Here is a 14,590-nt window from a genome sequence, read left to right on the forward strand (position 1 = left end):
TTGTTTTCAATTAATTGATCAAGTCCTATATATGAAGTGGATTCTTCCAAATAAGTGAAATAACATCCTTCAAACATGGTTAGTTTTTTTCTGCCTTCGTAATCATGGATCAAAGAAGGTGGGTATTGGTTTGGGTATAGGATGTTTAGGGTTTCGTTCTCTCTCACCTCCTCCTTGATTTAACAATATCGATCTATTCAATCTAATTATGGTTTCTTTACAATTTCTCTTCCCATTCCAAAATCTCAAAGAATTAGCATGTTTGTGAAAGACAAAAAGTAATAGATCGAAATTGCATGAAATGAAATTAGGGTTTTTATGTGAAGGGACTATAATTAATAGCATTGAAATTGGTGCAAGCATTCTTAAATTAGTACCGCTCTGGATGGCTTGGTTTACTACTGTAGTCTATTGATTCCACTTGATTAATATCGATCAGTTCTTGAACAAGGAGGTGGAATGGTTGAGAGAGGACGGGGAAGAAGAAAATGTATGACGAAGATGTCCAAGTTTACAAAGCCAACAAAATTAGGATTCAAAAAGATAAATGCAAGGGAAAAAAATTTGTAATTAGGAAAATAAAAATATAAAAACCCAGTAATTATGATACGATGACGTGGTCATGCCACATCAATTATCACCTAAAATGGGCTCAGGGTGGTCTCCCAAATTTTGGGCTACCTAGCATTACTCGTCCTATATATATAATGGCATCACGTACCCTTGCACATTCGTAGCTCTTATCTACCATACCGGTAAATGTTAATAGCCTTGCTGATAGATAGAGCTGCCCTCTTGAATCCAACAAAACCCTGAGGTTGCTTTTATTGCTATCTTCCTTGTATCTTTCCCCTTCTCGGTATATAAGCACTGTTCTGTACAAAGCATACAGAAAGCACATACCACTATACATTTCTCTACCATCACAAGCATGCGCTTAAGATTAAGCACACACCAACAGATCGAGAGATGGAGAAGACAACCGGAAAGGTCATCAGTTGCAGAGGTATGAGCTACGTCTCACTGTTTTGCATATATGTTTCATCAAATACTTTATGAACTTACTTGGTACAAACGGTGGTCGATCACGAAGCTGCTGTTGTTTGGGGTCCGGGGGAGCCTTTTGTGATGGAACAAGTTCGAGTCGACCCTCCGCAGAAAAAGGAGGTCCGAATCAAGATCCTCTACACCTCAATCTGCCACACTGATCTCAGTGCTTGGAAAGGAGAGGTATATATTGAGTATTGACACTAATATACTGTTCAATTCCATAAGTCAACTTGCCAGGGACCGGCATCATAACAAAGCTTATATGTTCTGAATATTAGCCCACACATTATGCATGAAGAACTTAACGTGAGCTCCAGATTAACAATCTAAGTATTCAACAACGAAAGCCGAACTGTGTTGGAAGATTCTTAACACTAGCTTTTATTTTCTTATGTTTTGTTGAAGAACGAAGCTCAGCGGGCCTTTCCTCGAATTCTAGGCCATGAAGCCGCGGGGTAACTAATCGTAGTAGCTAGTACTTGTTCTTGATAATTTACTGAAAGTTCTATATCGGTCTCAACACATCCGAAATTCACAGCCTTTAATTTTTCTTGATTGATGAGCAGAATTGTTGAGAGCGTTGGTGAAGGTGTAACAGACATGAAAGAAGGGGATCATGTGATTCCTATCTTCAACGGGGAGTGTGGTGACTGCAACAGCTGCAAGCATCAGAAGACTAATATCTGCAACAACTTTGGAGTAAACCCGATGAAGAAGGTGATGAACAGTGATGGTAAAACTAGGTTCTCCATAATAGCCAAGGATGGTAGTGATATAAAACCTATATACCATTTTCTCAACACATCAACCTTCAGCGAGTACACAGTTCTTGAGTCCGCCTGTGTTGTTAAGATCGACTCGGAAGCTCCTCTCAAGAAGATGACGTTGCTCAGCTGTGGCGTTTCAACTGGTATGTCTGCATCAAAATTAATGCTTCCATGTGTCAACTCTCATACCGTTCCGTTCAGTTATTAATAAGACATCCCCAAACAATGTCAGGCGTTATTGACAAATTCATACACTTGTTCTGCCCGTAACCATATGCTATGTTATGGGTTGTTTATGGTGCACAGATGCACCTAAAATCTTGAATTTACTTCACTGACTTCATACTTAAATGCCATATTGCATAGCATGCATGAATATATTATAAACTTTTATAATTTTGAGATATTATTTTTTTTATGATCTGATTTGGATCATTTTGGTGGTGATATTTGTCTTGTTGCAAAGAGCCATGCCAAGCACTATCCATAATGTATGGAAGGGCTGCTTGTTCAAAATGTTTATCTATATTATCTAATTAAAGAAAAGTTCAACGACAATTTGCATCTGACATCAGTGGTAATATACTGATCTTTCTCTTCAAATTGATGATTTACATATACAGATTCAATGATATATATAGACTAATTTAGACTATATATTAATCTCTCAACTAATCACTCCACTACCGATTGTTTCATCCACTATCTCTTCATTCACCTACTACCATCCACTCACACTCCCCCTCAAGTTGGCGCATACATATCAACCATGCCCAACTTGCCAAGTGAGTCATAAAAAGCTTTCTTAGGTACTCCTTTTGTGAGCATATCGGCAAGTTGTTCTTCTGTAGGAACAAAAAGAAAACTGATGATTTTCGCGTCTAGCTTCTCCTTTATAAAGTGACGATCAACCTCCACATGTTTTGTACGATCATGTTGTACAGGATTCTGTGAAATATCAATAGCTGCTTTGTTGTCACAGTACAGATGCATAACACATTTAGGTTTAATACCCAAATCTTGTAGCAAATTCATAATCCACAATAACTCGCACACTCCCTGAGCCATACCGATGTATTCTGCTTCAGCACTAGATCGAGCTACCACATTTTGTTTCTTACTCCTCCACGTAACAAGGTTACCTCCAACAAAGGTAAAATACCCTGATGTGGACCTCCGATCTGTAATATTTCCAGCCCAGTCTGCATCTGTGAAGCCATAAACATCAAAGATATTGTTGTGATTAGAAAACATTACTCCTCTCCCCGGAGCTGACTTCAAGTACCTCAAGATCCTTACAACAGCATCCATGTGGTCTTCATTGGGGTTATGCATGAACTAACTTACTACACTTACTGCATACGCAACATCTGGTCTGGTATGTGATAGATAAATCAGGCGCCCGACTAGCCTCTGATAACGAGGTTTGTCAGTAGGGACTTGATCTGGATACTCTGCTAACCGATGGTTCTGCTCAATAGGAGTATCAATGGGAGTGCAGTCCAACATACATGTCTCTGTTAGTAGATCAAGGATGTACTTCCTTTGACACAGATAGATACCATCACTACCCCGGGCAACTTCAATGCCTAAGAAGTACTTGAGTGTACCTAGGTCCTTCATCTCAAACTCTGTGGCAAGCTGTTTCTGTAATCTATCCACCTCAACAGTATCATTCTCAGTAACTACCATATCATCAACATATATAATTAGGGTTGTTACCTTCCTTTGTTGATGTTTGAGAAATAACGTGTGGTCTGAATTACTTTGTTTGTAGCCAATATTCCTCATGAATTATGAGAATCTTCCAAACCAAGCACGAGGTGACTGTTTAAGACCATACAAAGATTTTCTCAATCTGCATACGGAGTTACTTGGAGAAGCGGCCACATATCCAGGCGGAAGATCCATGTATACTTCCTCCGTTAGTTCTCCATGAAGGAATGCATTCTTAACATCAAATTGCCTAAGTGGCCAGTTCAAGTTAGAAGCGACAGAAAGCAATACCCGGATAGTGTTTATTTTTGCAACAGGGGAAAATGTCTCATCATAGTCTATGCCATATGTTTGGGTGAACCCCTTCGCTACTAAGCGTGCTTTATACCGGCTTACTGACCCATCTGGATTATGCTTCACTGTAAACACTCAACGACATCCTACTGTCTTCTTGCCATATGGTGGAGGTACAAGCTCCCAAGTATTGTTCTTTTGTAATGCTTCCATCTCTTCCTCCATTGCTTTCCTCCATTTTGGATCTCCCAATGCATCCTGCACTTTGTTAGGTACTGATACAGTAGATATTTGATTCACAAATGACTCATATGACTTAGATAATCTTTTGGTAGATATAAAATTCGCTACCGGATACTTGGTTGTAGTCTGAAGGGTAGGTTCATATCTTTTTGTTGGTTGACCCCGAGTAGACCTATTTGGCAAAACATATTGTCTACTATTATCTCTAATAGAATGACTAATCTCAGGTGAGTGATCTTCTGTACCAGGAGAGCATTGGTCAGGTGTAGAAACAGTAGTATGAGGGGCAGTTGTGTTTTCATCTGCTGGTTCCTGAATCTCTGGAGTGACTACACCGCCGGAATCTTCCGGTGGCGCTTGTGTAGCTGTTACATTGATAATCTCAACTAAACCTGTCACCATATCTATTGCCTTACTTGTCTCTCCCTCTCCAAGATACAGCTCTTCAAAATAGGAATTCTCCCCCTGAAGAGCAGTATCAGAATGGGCAAAATAACTCATGTCCTCGAAGAAAGTAACATCCATAGTGACATAATACTGCTTGGTAGGTGGATGATAGCACCGGTACCCTTTTTGATGGCCTTCATACCCAACAAACACACATTTAACTGCCCGGGCATCCAATTTAGACCGCTGATGTGGTGGAAGATGGACAAAAGCAACACAACCGAAAACACGGGCAGGAAGATTATGAAAAGAGGGTAATGAGACATGAGATGCAAGTACCTCATATGGAACTTTGCCTTGAAGGACACGAGAAGGGAGACGATTAATGAGGTAGGCAGAAGTGATGACAACATCACCCCAAAGATACTTAGGCATATGGGCACTAAAAAGAATACACCGAGCCATTTCAAGTAAGTGACGATTTTTCTTTTCAGAAACGCCATTCTGCTCAGGTGTGTAAGGACACGTTGTTTGATGAACAATTCCGTGTGAGTTAAAGAACTCCTGAAAGATATGATTCACTATTTTCCCCCATTATTAGAACGAAGAACTCTAATTGTGGCATTATATTGTGTTTGCACAGTGGTATAGAAGGCTTGAAAAGCCGGGAAAACCTCATTTTTAGTTTTAAGAAGAACAATCCACGAAAGACGGGTGCAATCATCAATAAATGACACATAGTACCGCATTCCTGACACAGTAGACTCTTTAGAAGGTCCCCAAACATCAGAATGAATTAATTCAAAAGGAAGAGTACTTTGATTAGATTTACTAGGGGAATAAGTAGACCGATGACTCTTGCCCAAAACACATGTTTCACAATGTAAAGAAGGCTCATCCACACTAAAAAACAAAGTAGGCATAGATTTCTTCATAATACTAAAAGATGGATGCCCTAAGCGACGGTGCCATAACCAAATTTCACTTAGCTTATCAGAAGTAGAGATTAGAGCGGTCCGAGATTGTGCCCCTGGTTTCTCCCCCGCATATATATGATCCAGATGAAACAACCGGCCCCTCAGATACCCCCGACCAATTAACTCTCCGGTGAGAAGATCCTGAAATATCACATACATAGGAAAAAATGTCACAGAACACTGAGCGTCAGTGTTTAATTGGGGAACAAATATCAAATGATGAGATAAAGCAGGGACATAGAGCACATTGTGAAGCTCTATAGTGGGAGTAATATGAACAGACCCTTTTCCTAAGACGGAGAATGCCTCACCATTAGCATTAGTAACATAGGGTACTGATGCAGGAGACAAAACGGTAAAATAAGATTTGTCATAAGTCATATGATCAGACGCACCAGAATCAATAATCCATGTATCAAAACCAACAAAGTGACAGATATTTAAAGTCATACCAATTTTACCACGACCAGCGATGGATGCGGTAGGGATGAACATTTTGTGACGAATCAGAAGTTATATAGCGAAAGCAATGGAGAAGAATATGTTGCTGGTGCACTTGCACTGACGGTGCGTATGCACTGACAGTAAGAAAAAAAAGGGCTGCTAATTATTGCTGGGCTGGGTCAGAGCATGCGGGCCGGGTCGGACCAAGCGGGCCGGGTCGGAGCAAGTGGACCGGGTCGGATCAAGTGGACCGGGTCGGATCAAGCGGGCCGGGTCGGGCCGTACTTGTTTCTGGGCTGGGCCGGGTCGTGTGTGGGCCGGGCCGGGTGAATGAAAGCGGGTCGGGTTGAGTGGCTGATTTAGGATTTAGGTCGGAGAGTTAATTGGGTATGAGGAGCGATTTGGGTATGAGGAGCGGAGAGGAGAGGGGCAATCTTGAGGAGCGGCGAGTGACGTCGGGAAGGGGGAGACAGCAGCGGCAACTGAGGAGCGGGCGAGCGACGTCGGGGCGGGGAGAGACAGCAGCAGCAGCGGCGGAGAGAGCACCGAAGAGAGGCTTGGCTCAGGTGAGCAACGACGGATTGTCGAGAGCACCGAGGAGAGGCAGCTCTTGGAAACTGAGAGAGCACGACCGGAGGAGCAGCGGTGACTGCGGGTTGATGAGGAGCAGCGGCGGAGCGACTTCGGAGGGACAGCGGGCGATTAGCTCCGGGAAAAGTCGACGGCGACGTCGAGCGGCGAGTCCGAGTGCGGAGCGGCCAAGCAGACGCAGCGGAGAGACGCCGGAGGTCGACCTGCCGGAAAAAAGGAAAAGGAAAGAACAGAGCAGGAGGCTCTGATACCAAGTGGTAATATACTAATCTTTCTCTTCAAATTGATGATTTACATATACAGATTCAATGGTATATATAGACTAATTTAGACTATATACTAATCTCTCAACTAATCACTCCACTACCGATTGTTTCCTCAACTATCTCTTCATTCACCTACTACCATCCACTCACAACATCGGTTATTGTCCCAAAATTAGAGGGGAAAAAATGCTCCTCCCTTCTCAGGTCACGGGAACATGAACATCAATATATAATATTAACGAACGAAGTTTATAAATTTTTTGCACTAGATACTTAGCGAACTTATGCAACTTACATTCTTGTATCAAACAGTCAGCTAATATATGAGATGTCGTCTCTATTAGATTTTAATAATTGCAAAGCATTTTCAAGCTTGTACATGTGAGAATTGAATCTTATTGTGATATGTAGGAGTTGGTGCTGCATGGAATGTTGCCAATGTTCAACCCGGCTCAACCGTCGCCGTTTTCGGTTTAGGCGCTGTCGGACTTGCTGTAAGTTCATTTTTACTCGTTGATTATTGGATATGATTTTCATGTACAAGCAAATACTAATGTTGTGACCGATAGATCATATATAACTTTGTTAAAGAGGAAATGTATAATATGCATTCCTTATATTTGGTGAAACTGAGTGCATGAGGTGCATGCCATTAAATTAATTAAATGACATATACGTTGTTAATTTAGAAGTTTTGAGTTAACATAATACGCCAGCAGGTGCTTATGTCATTCTTAACGATGAATATATAATTCATGATTAAAGATAGAATACGTTTATGTTCTCATTTCTTGGTGCAGACATCCTTGACATAAAAGTATATATATACAATTATGAGATCTAACACACTTACTCTATCATTATTTCCACTAAATTATCAAATGCACCAGTCTTAATCAACTGGGGTTTTCCTTTTATTATCCTGTCATTAAACTAAATGCAAGTTGCGAACTGGGAACAGGTTGCTCAAGGAGCACGAGTCAGGGGAGCATCTAAAATAATCGGGGTCGACATTAACCCTAATAAATTCACTAAAGGTATGTATTTGTTGTTGTTGTTGTTGTTGTTGTTGTTGTTGTTGTTTAACTTTGATAATCAAAGGTATATATTTGGATTTCATTATACTTGTTTGGTACTCATTTTTGATGTAAATGAAGGCCAAGCAATGGGAATCACCGATTTCATAAACCCTACCGACCCTGGGAAGCCTTTGCATGAGGTCAGTTCTGTTATAATTGATAATTAATATTTAATAATGAATACTAAACCTGCTACTCCAGATTACTTGGTCTTTCAACATTTTGTGTGAATTCTATTTATATAGATAATTATCTTCTTGTTCTTCCGGACTGCAAGATCATGTTTTTCTTGTAATATGTGATATATTAATTACAAGTTTAAAACCTCATGGCCCGACATCGTTGCAGAGAATCAGGGAAATAACAGAAGGAGGTGTGGACTATAGCTTTGAGTGTATCGGAAACTCCGACGTTCTCCGGGAAGCCTTTCTTTCCACTCGCGAGGTACATCCCTATCGTTCACAGTTGCATCAGTTTTGCCTTAGATATTGTACATCCCTATCCTTGCACTGTGTTTAAATTATTAGTGTTGTAGGGATGGGGCTTTACTGTGATATTGGGAATTCATGCAACCCCAAAAATGCTTCCTCTCCATCCAATGGATCTGTTCCTTGGTCGAGGAATTGTTGGATCTGTGTTTGGAGGCTTCAAAGGGAAAAGCCAACTCCCCAGTTTTGCTAAAGAATGTATGAGAGGGGTTAGTATATAACATTCTACTATGTCTCTCGGTTTAATACAGTACATTTGTTCATTTCCAGCTCTGAACACATTTTTGATCTCATCAGGTGGTCCATTTAGACGAGTTCATAACACATGAGCTTCCATTCGAAAAGATAAACGATGCATTTCAGTTGCTTGTTGAAGGCCAGCCACTGAGATGCGTTCTGCATCTGTGAGTATCTGTTTCACTTTCAGGGTCCCTGATTGCATTGCATGCAGTAGTTTCGGAACGAAAGCCTTGAATGGGTAAATTAAATCAAAAGGTTTTTCCCTTTGTGAAGATTATTCGTTTGAATTAACTCATTGTGATGTATTTTATGTTTTACGAGTGACAATGATGTATTATATTAATGGTTGTATAGTGAGCGGCTTCAAGCATTACTATTCAATCACGGTTATTCTATATCTTCAAGAAATTTATTTACTTGTTTATTGGGATTAACTTTGGGGGTAAAAGGGGGATCAGAAGAATGACAATAAGAACCTCATATCAGAACCAGGGTATGAGGCTGACAACAGAAGCATAGTGCTGAGTGCAGACCATACCTCTCTGCTTGTAACTTGAATTCCAGCCTGATGCTGACGACTAACCCTGCTGTATTTCCTTATTGGCCCTCTTAACATTCTTACTGAGATAGGACAAAATGGGGGCAGAACCTTTCAAGTTTAAACACGTCTAACAATAATGTGCAGCCCAAGGAGATGAATAGTAAAAATGAACAAGCTTAAGAAACCACTGATTAACGAAAGAACCATTAAATTAACTTACAAAAGTACTGTTAAATGGTCTTCATATGTCAGGAGCTACTTTGAAGAGTATAGTCTTTGGAAAAGACCACAACCCAAAATGGACATATTACATGAAATTAAGTGAAGCCTCAAGTTTTTGTCCAACTCTATATTTAAGAGGACAACATAAAACACCTCTAAAGAGAACAAAAGATCCAAAGCTATATCAAGCCGAGGACAGGTATAAGATAAACCAGGAACAACCAGAGGCACGGAGAACATCTTTACATAGTTGTGTGTATTTAAATATATTTAAACCGGAACTGTAGATCAGTCATGAATGCCAAAGATGAATCAATGTATGGGAAGGCGTGGAGCGCGCGGACGAACAGGTGTCTTGGATGGACTTACCCTGTTTATACAAGACACCAGAGATTAGTGAACCAAAATCAATCTAGAACTTCCATACTTTACTTCTAGTTCCATTGGGTGGATAGAAAGATAAACCAGCATGGACATCTAACCTGATTGGCAATGATCCCAAAACCACACCGCTACAATTGAGAGCAGCAATTGCACTTTCAGCCTGCAGGATGAAGCACATTACCATTATATTCAAATTGCAGCAACCAGCGCTATTTCTTATTAAGTAGATCAGTTATAATCAAACAACAACCCAATTACTAAACATAGATTGGTAGGCATTCCAGTGAAACATTTATGGCTTGTATACAAGATCCATGCCTACTTCTACAGTATATCGGGATGCGCCAAAAATATGTGTTTCCCGACTCTTCCATTGAAACTTCAGTTTACCATATTACAACTTTCCCATGGGTACATGGGTCAAATATTTCAACACATGCCTTCCATGTGGTAATCAAACCATCTGATAGAGAAATACTGCTTAAAGGCAGCAAAATTCTTCCCTTCCCCATGCCTACTGCCCCAAAAGAAACCCGAATTAGGAACAAAAGATTATTAGATTTCACTTCACCCAACAGATATTCTGTCATGGGGACGAACCAGTAATCAGACTTCCCTTGTTCCAGATGACCAATAATTTCCATCATATGAGGGCTTCTAATATTGACGGGGCCTAAGTGTTCGCATAAATACCAAGGGATCCACTGTTGGAACTAGGCTGGAAACTCTAACACTTACAAAATAAGGATATTCCATAACACAGGCCTCTTGACACTGGCTAATTACTACTACCATAATAATAGTATTTTCCATGATGCACAAGACATACTATCTAAAAAGAATGAGCCTTACATGACCTTAAAAGACTTGCCTTTAAAAGAAGATATCATCTGAGGTGTAGGGTATAACTATGATTTCTGTATACAACACATCCATGGACAGGGGAGGCATGGAAAACAAAGTGATACAATGCTTTCACTGCTGTACCAACTATAGCAAAACAACAGAAGAAGAATTGGAGAAAAAAAGTTGAAAACACTGAGTAGATAATCTTCTTGAGGTAAATAAAAATGGATCCTGACTAATTCATGGCAATTGAGAGCTATGAATTTTCAAGCACAATTCAACTGTTGGATACTCCTATGTTCGGAAATGGAGAAACAGCTATCAATCATATCAAGTATTGGGTGCTGTCTAAGGACATATTGCAGTAAAGCTAATTGATCTCTATTTGTTCCCAATGTACCCAAAAACTTAAACTATTAAGATGTTGGCCAAATTGTTCGTATAGTGTCTAAAGCTCCCCAATACATGCTGGCTTTTCTCCACCAAACTAAACTACCTGAAGTGTTTAAGTTCACCTACATTTGAAGGCTGCAGGTGCAGGCATTAGAATCTAGAATATTTTTCTCTGATTCCTTATTATAACTAGTTGATTCGTAAGAGTCGCTACAAGCCAAGCTGTTAAGCGATAGGACAACCATTACCTCACAGTTTATCAACCAATCACCTTTCATCTACAAGACTAGAGAGGCTGCCCATCTAAGTATCATAGATATCTGTTGCAGTATGGATAAATGAACCTCAAACTGAATATAGGCAGGCTTAAAATAGAGTTTCAAAGCAACCCTGCTCCCTCTATCAGTCCCAACACATTTCCTGAATTCCTTCATATAATCCACAATGTCTACCTATTACATAATAGCTTCAAAATTAACACAAAAATCCCATCACTGAAACATAATAGGCACACTTGTCAAGGGAAATACAAGAATGTCCTAAACATCAGTTTTTGCTTCATGTATTACTATAATCACATAATAGCTAGCATGAACTAGTTTGAAGAAAATATTGAAAATTAATTATAAGAAATAAAAAGAAATGCAGCAAATACAAATGCAAGATAAGAGGAAAAGATATATACCATCACAAACTCAACAAATGCAATACGGGTGGAGTGGTGATAGTCTCCCAGCAGCCTCAGACGATAAACCTGCAGCAAATGAGGATATCTCATTAATTGAGCCCAATATAGTAGCAGTAGCACTGTCACAAACCAAAAAAATAAAGGAAAAACACAACACTTCAAATTTCTCGTGAAATCACAAACCTCTCCACAAACTGATTCAAAAAAGAGCTTAACATCAGCTTGAGAAACCTGCACAAATAAAGCCGAATAACAGTTACTTAAGAATTCTAAAAACCTAAGGGCCAAAAAATGACAAATCGTTCTAATAGTACCTTTTTGTCAATGTTTGTACAGTATATAGTTCTTGCACACATCTCACGTTCATCTTCAGTCTAAACCAAAGTACAAAAAATACCCACGTTATTACGAAAGAAGCTATTGATTTTGAGGATACTTTCAAGTTCAGAGATCTGCAACTGTCTTAGAAAAAAGAGGACCACTTACCCGAGGCAAGAATGTTGGGTTAACAGGTGCGATAGCTGTCTTAGAAGGCAACACCCTTACTGGATAGAATCCAAGCATGGTCCCAGCAAGACTCAAAGCAGCTCTTGCACCTTCTGCTTACATAAGAACCATGAACCAAATCAATAACACAGTGCAATAGCAGATCCAACTACAGTTCCATATAATCTCAGCATATGGCCAACCCACACTACCTTCATCAGTGAACTCGATAAAGGCAAAACGGAGTACAGAATTCGGGTCACCACAAATTCGGCAGTCAACAACCTTCATTCACACAAAACACCACTTGCTTAAAACCATAAAACATGATCAGAAAATGAAAAAACCTCTCCGATAGAAAACCACATTACCTGCCCACAAGTAACAAACAGCGCTGCGAGCTGCTCCTCAGTGACCTGTGTTCCCCAAAACCCACCACATCAGTTCATATAAAAATCGTAATCAGTGATATCAAAAACTATAAAGAAAGTGACTTTTATACCTGTTGATCAATGTCAGAGACATACACAGTCCTCCGAATTCTATCTTCTCGCTGCGCTAGACTTGTCCTGCTGTTCATTCTCCTCTTTCCCTGATTATTTCTCTGATCAAACAACACCAGTGCCATCAAAATTTACTATAAAGAACTACAAGCACATAAAAATTCGGTCTTTTTTTCCCGCACTTGTGTGCACAAACACATAAAAATCTGATCTTTTCCGCAATTCACACAAGCAATGAAAACAGAAATGAAGAGTGAATGATGGACATACCCGCCGGCCGGGATAACCAACACCACCGTTAACTTGTCCGACTCGGTTGCCATTCTGCATCATCAGCGCCGTGAAGTCAACAAACCCGCCGTTGATTCCGTGGTGGTTGTTGCTAGCATGTGAGGGCGGCACAAACTCCTCCGCCATGGGGTTGAGCTTAGAGAAGAGCTCCCTCAGCTCCCTCATGTCCCGATTGAAGCTCTCCCCGGCCACGTCGTGGTGATCCCCGCCGCCGTTCATCTCGCCGTTGGATCGCTGATCGTAGCTCAGCTGACCGTTGCCGTTGCTTTTACCGTTACCGTTAGCCATGGCGTACTGCTGCTGCTGCTGCTGCAGCGCCGCCTCAATCTGCTGGCGTACTTGCTTGGCGGATGCCGACTGATCCTGATCGTCGGATGACGTCACGGCACCGGCAGCAGGCGGCGGTGGCTGGTGGTGGTGGTGGTGGTGCTCCGCCGCGGCGTTGGCGGAGGCGGACCCCACGGTCTTGGCAGCAGCATTCTCGAGATTCTCAACCACTGCCATAATTCCGGCTCTCTCTTTCCCCTTTGAGACTTTGAGAAATAAAAAATATACAGAATAAAAACTAAGAAAAATAAAAATTAAAGATGAAAGCTTTGATCGGCGATCGACTCGGCGATCGACAGCGGGACAGGGCCTAAGAACAATCGCAGCCTCGAGATCACTACGGAGAAAACGAAATGGGGAAAAAATATATATACCTGGAAAATAAAATGAAAAAAAGGCGAAGAAATTCAAGTTTCTCTCGTCTATCTATCTCAGTGTTTAGGGGTTTTTGTTTCTATCTGGTTTTATTTCTGTTGAGGGAGTGCTAGAGAGAGCTCAAGCTTCACATGACATGTCGATGAGAGATAGAGTAAGAAGAAGGGGTTTGGGGCTCAGAATCTCATTCAGTCGTGATGTACATGGGGGAATAAGAGATGGTGGCTTTCATGGTGATGACGATCATAGGCGTAGGTCGTATGGGAACACGTGGCGCGATGGAAATGGTGGATGAGGAGGAAGGGCAGGCGAAGATTGATTGCGTTGAGTTGAATAATCAATCTTTTTGACCTTTACCACATGGTAACTCTATCCCCCTCTCTCTCTCTCTCTCTCTCTCTCTCTCTCCCTCTCTCTCTCTCTCTCTCTGCGTCACTGCTTGGATTTTACCGGAAAGCAGGAGACGACTAGAACAGAGTAAACAGTGCTGCTGCTACGACTGGTCGAGGGGTCTTTCCGTCATTTTCTATTTTCACATGAATTATGTTACCTTATAGAAATGTATTTAACTACCTCGTAAGAATATGCTCCCTTTGGAAATGAATATAGGAATATTTGTTGGAAATTTGTTTTTGGTTTGCTATTGCGGTCTGCGGACTGGACGGGTGGTCATGGTCATTATTGTGACATGACTAATGGGGATTAGTATCAAAGGAAAGTATAGTTGTTATGGTGAAGTAAATGATGGTTATGAAAACCCTGATATGAAAAATATGTTATATTTATCAATTTTATTCTTATTATTGAATAAAATTTTGATGCTTGACCAATTGATGGTAACTTAATAACAGATATTGAAATGGTGGTGCTGGTAGGTGAGAGTTTTGTCATACTATGATATGACATTAATGCATTTCCATGTTGTTGGAGATTAGATGTAAACATGGGACCTTTGGCTCTGAATTTTGGTTGTTAGCTCAATTGGCCGTGTT

General features: G+C 40.6%; 2 protein-coding genes across 3 annotated transcripts; one reads left to right on the forward strand and one right to left on the reverse strand.

The window, feature by feature from the left end:
• Positions 1 to 1,084: 1,084 nt before the first annotated feature.
• Positions 1,085 to 8,844, forward strand: LOC126794676 (alcohol dehydrogenase-like 3). Its single transcript, XM_050521443.1, has 9 exons — positions 1,085 to 1,230; positions 1,456 to 1,505; positions 1,617 to 1,960; positions 7,147 to 7,229; positions 7,697 to 7,772; positions 7,893 to 7,954; positions 8,163 to 8,258; positions 8,350 to 8,511; positions 8,600 to 8,844. Exons 1-9 carry the CDS (start codon positions 1,129 to 1,131, stop codon positions 8,708 to 8,710), a joined length of 1,086 nt encoding a protein of 361 aa, XP_050377400.1. The 5' UTR covers positions 1,085 to 1,128; the 3' UTR covers positions 8,711 to 8,844.
• Positions 8,845 to 9,377: 533 nt separating this feature from the next.
• On the reverse strand, positions 9,378 to 13,797 carry LOC126794670 (polyadenylate-binding protein-interacting protein 11). Of its 2 annotated transcripts, XM_050521436.1 has the most exons (11): positions 13,598 to 13,797; positions 12,876 to 13,429; positions 12,605 to 12,706; positions 12,474 to 12,518; positions 12,315 to 12,387; positions 12,103 to 12,215; positions 11,931 to 11,990; positions 11,800 to 11,847; positions 11,614 to 11,682; positions 9,788 to 9,849; positions 9,378 to 9,675 (listed from the first exon to the last, which is right to left on the reverse strand). In XM_050521436.1, the coding sequence occupies exons 2-11, from the start codon at positions 13,398 to 13,400 to the stop codon at positions 9,618 to 9,620; spliced, it is 1,155 nt and encodes a 384-aa protein (XP_050377393.1). In that variant the 5' UTR covers positions 13,401 to 13,429; positions 13,598 to 13,797; the 3' UTR covers positions 9,378 to 9,617. The 2 variants fall into 2 exon arrangements, with proteins under 2 accessions (XP_050377393.1, XP_050377392.1); XM_050521435.1 differs by lacking the exon at positions 13,598 to 13,797 and having other exon boundaries at positions 12,876 to 13,543.
• Between the last annotated feature and the right edge of the window lie 793 nt (positions 13,798 to 14,590).

Source organism: Argentina anserina, chromosome 5, assembly GCF_933775445.1.
Source record: "Argentina anserina chromosome 5, drPotAnse1.1, whole genome shotgun sequence".
NCBI classification, from domain to species: Eukaryota; Viridiplantae; Streptophyta; class Magnoliopsida; order Rosales; family Rosaceae; genus Argentina; species Argentina anserina.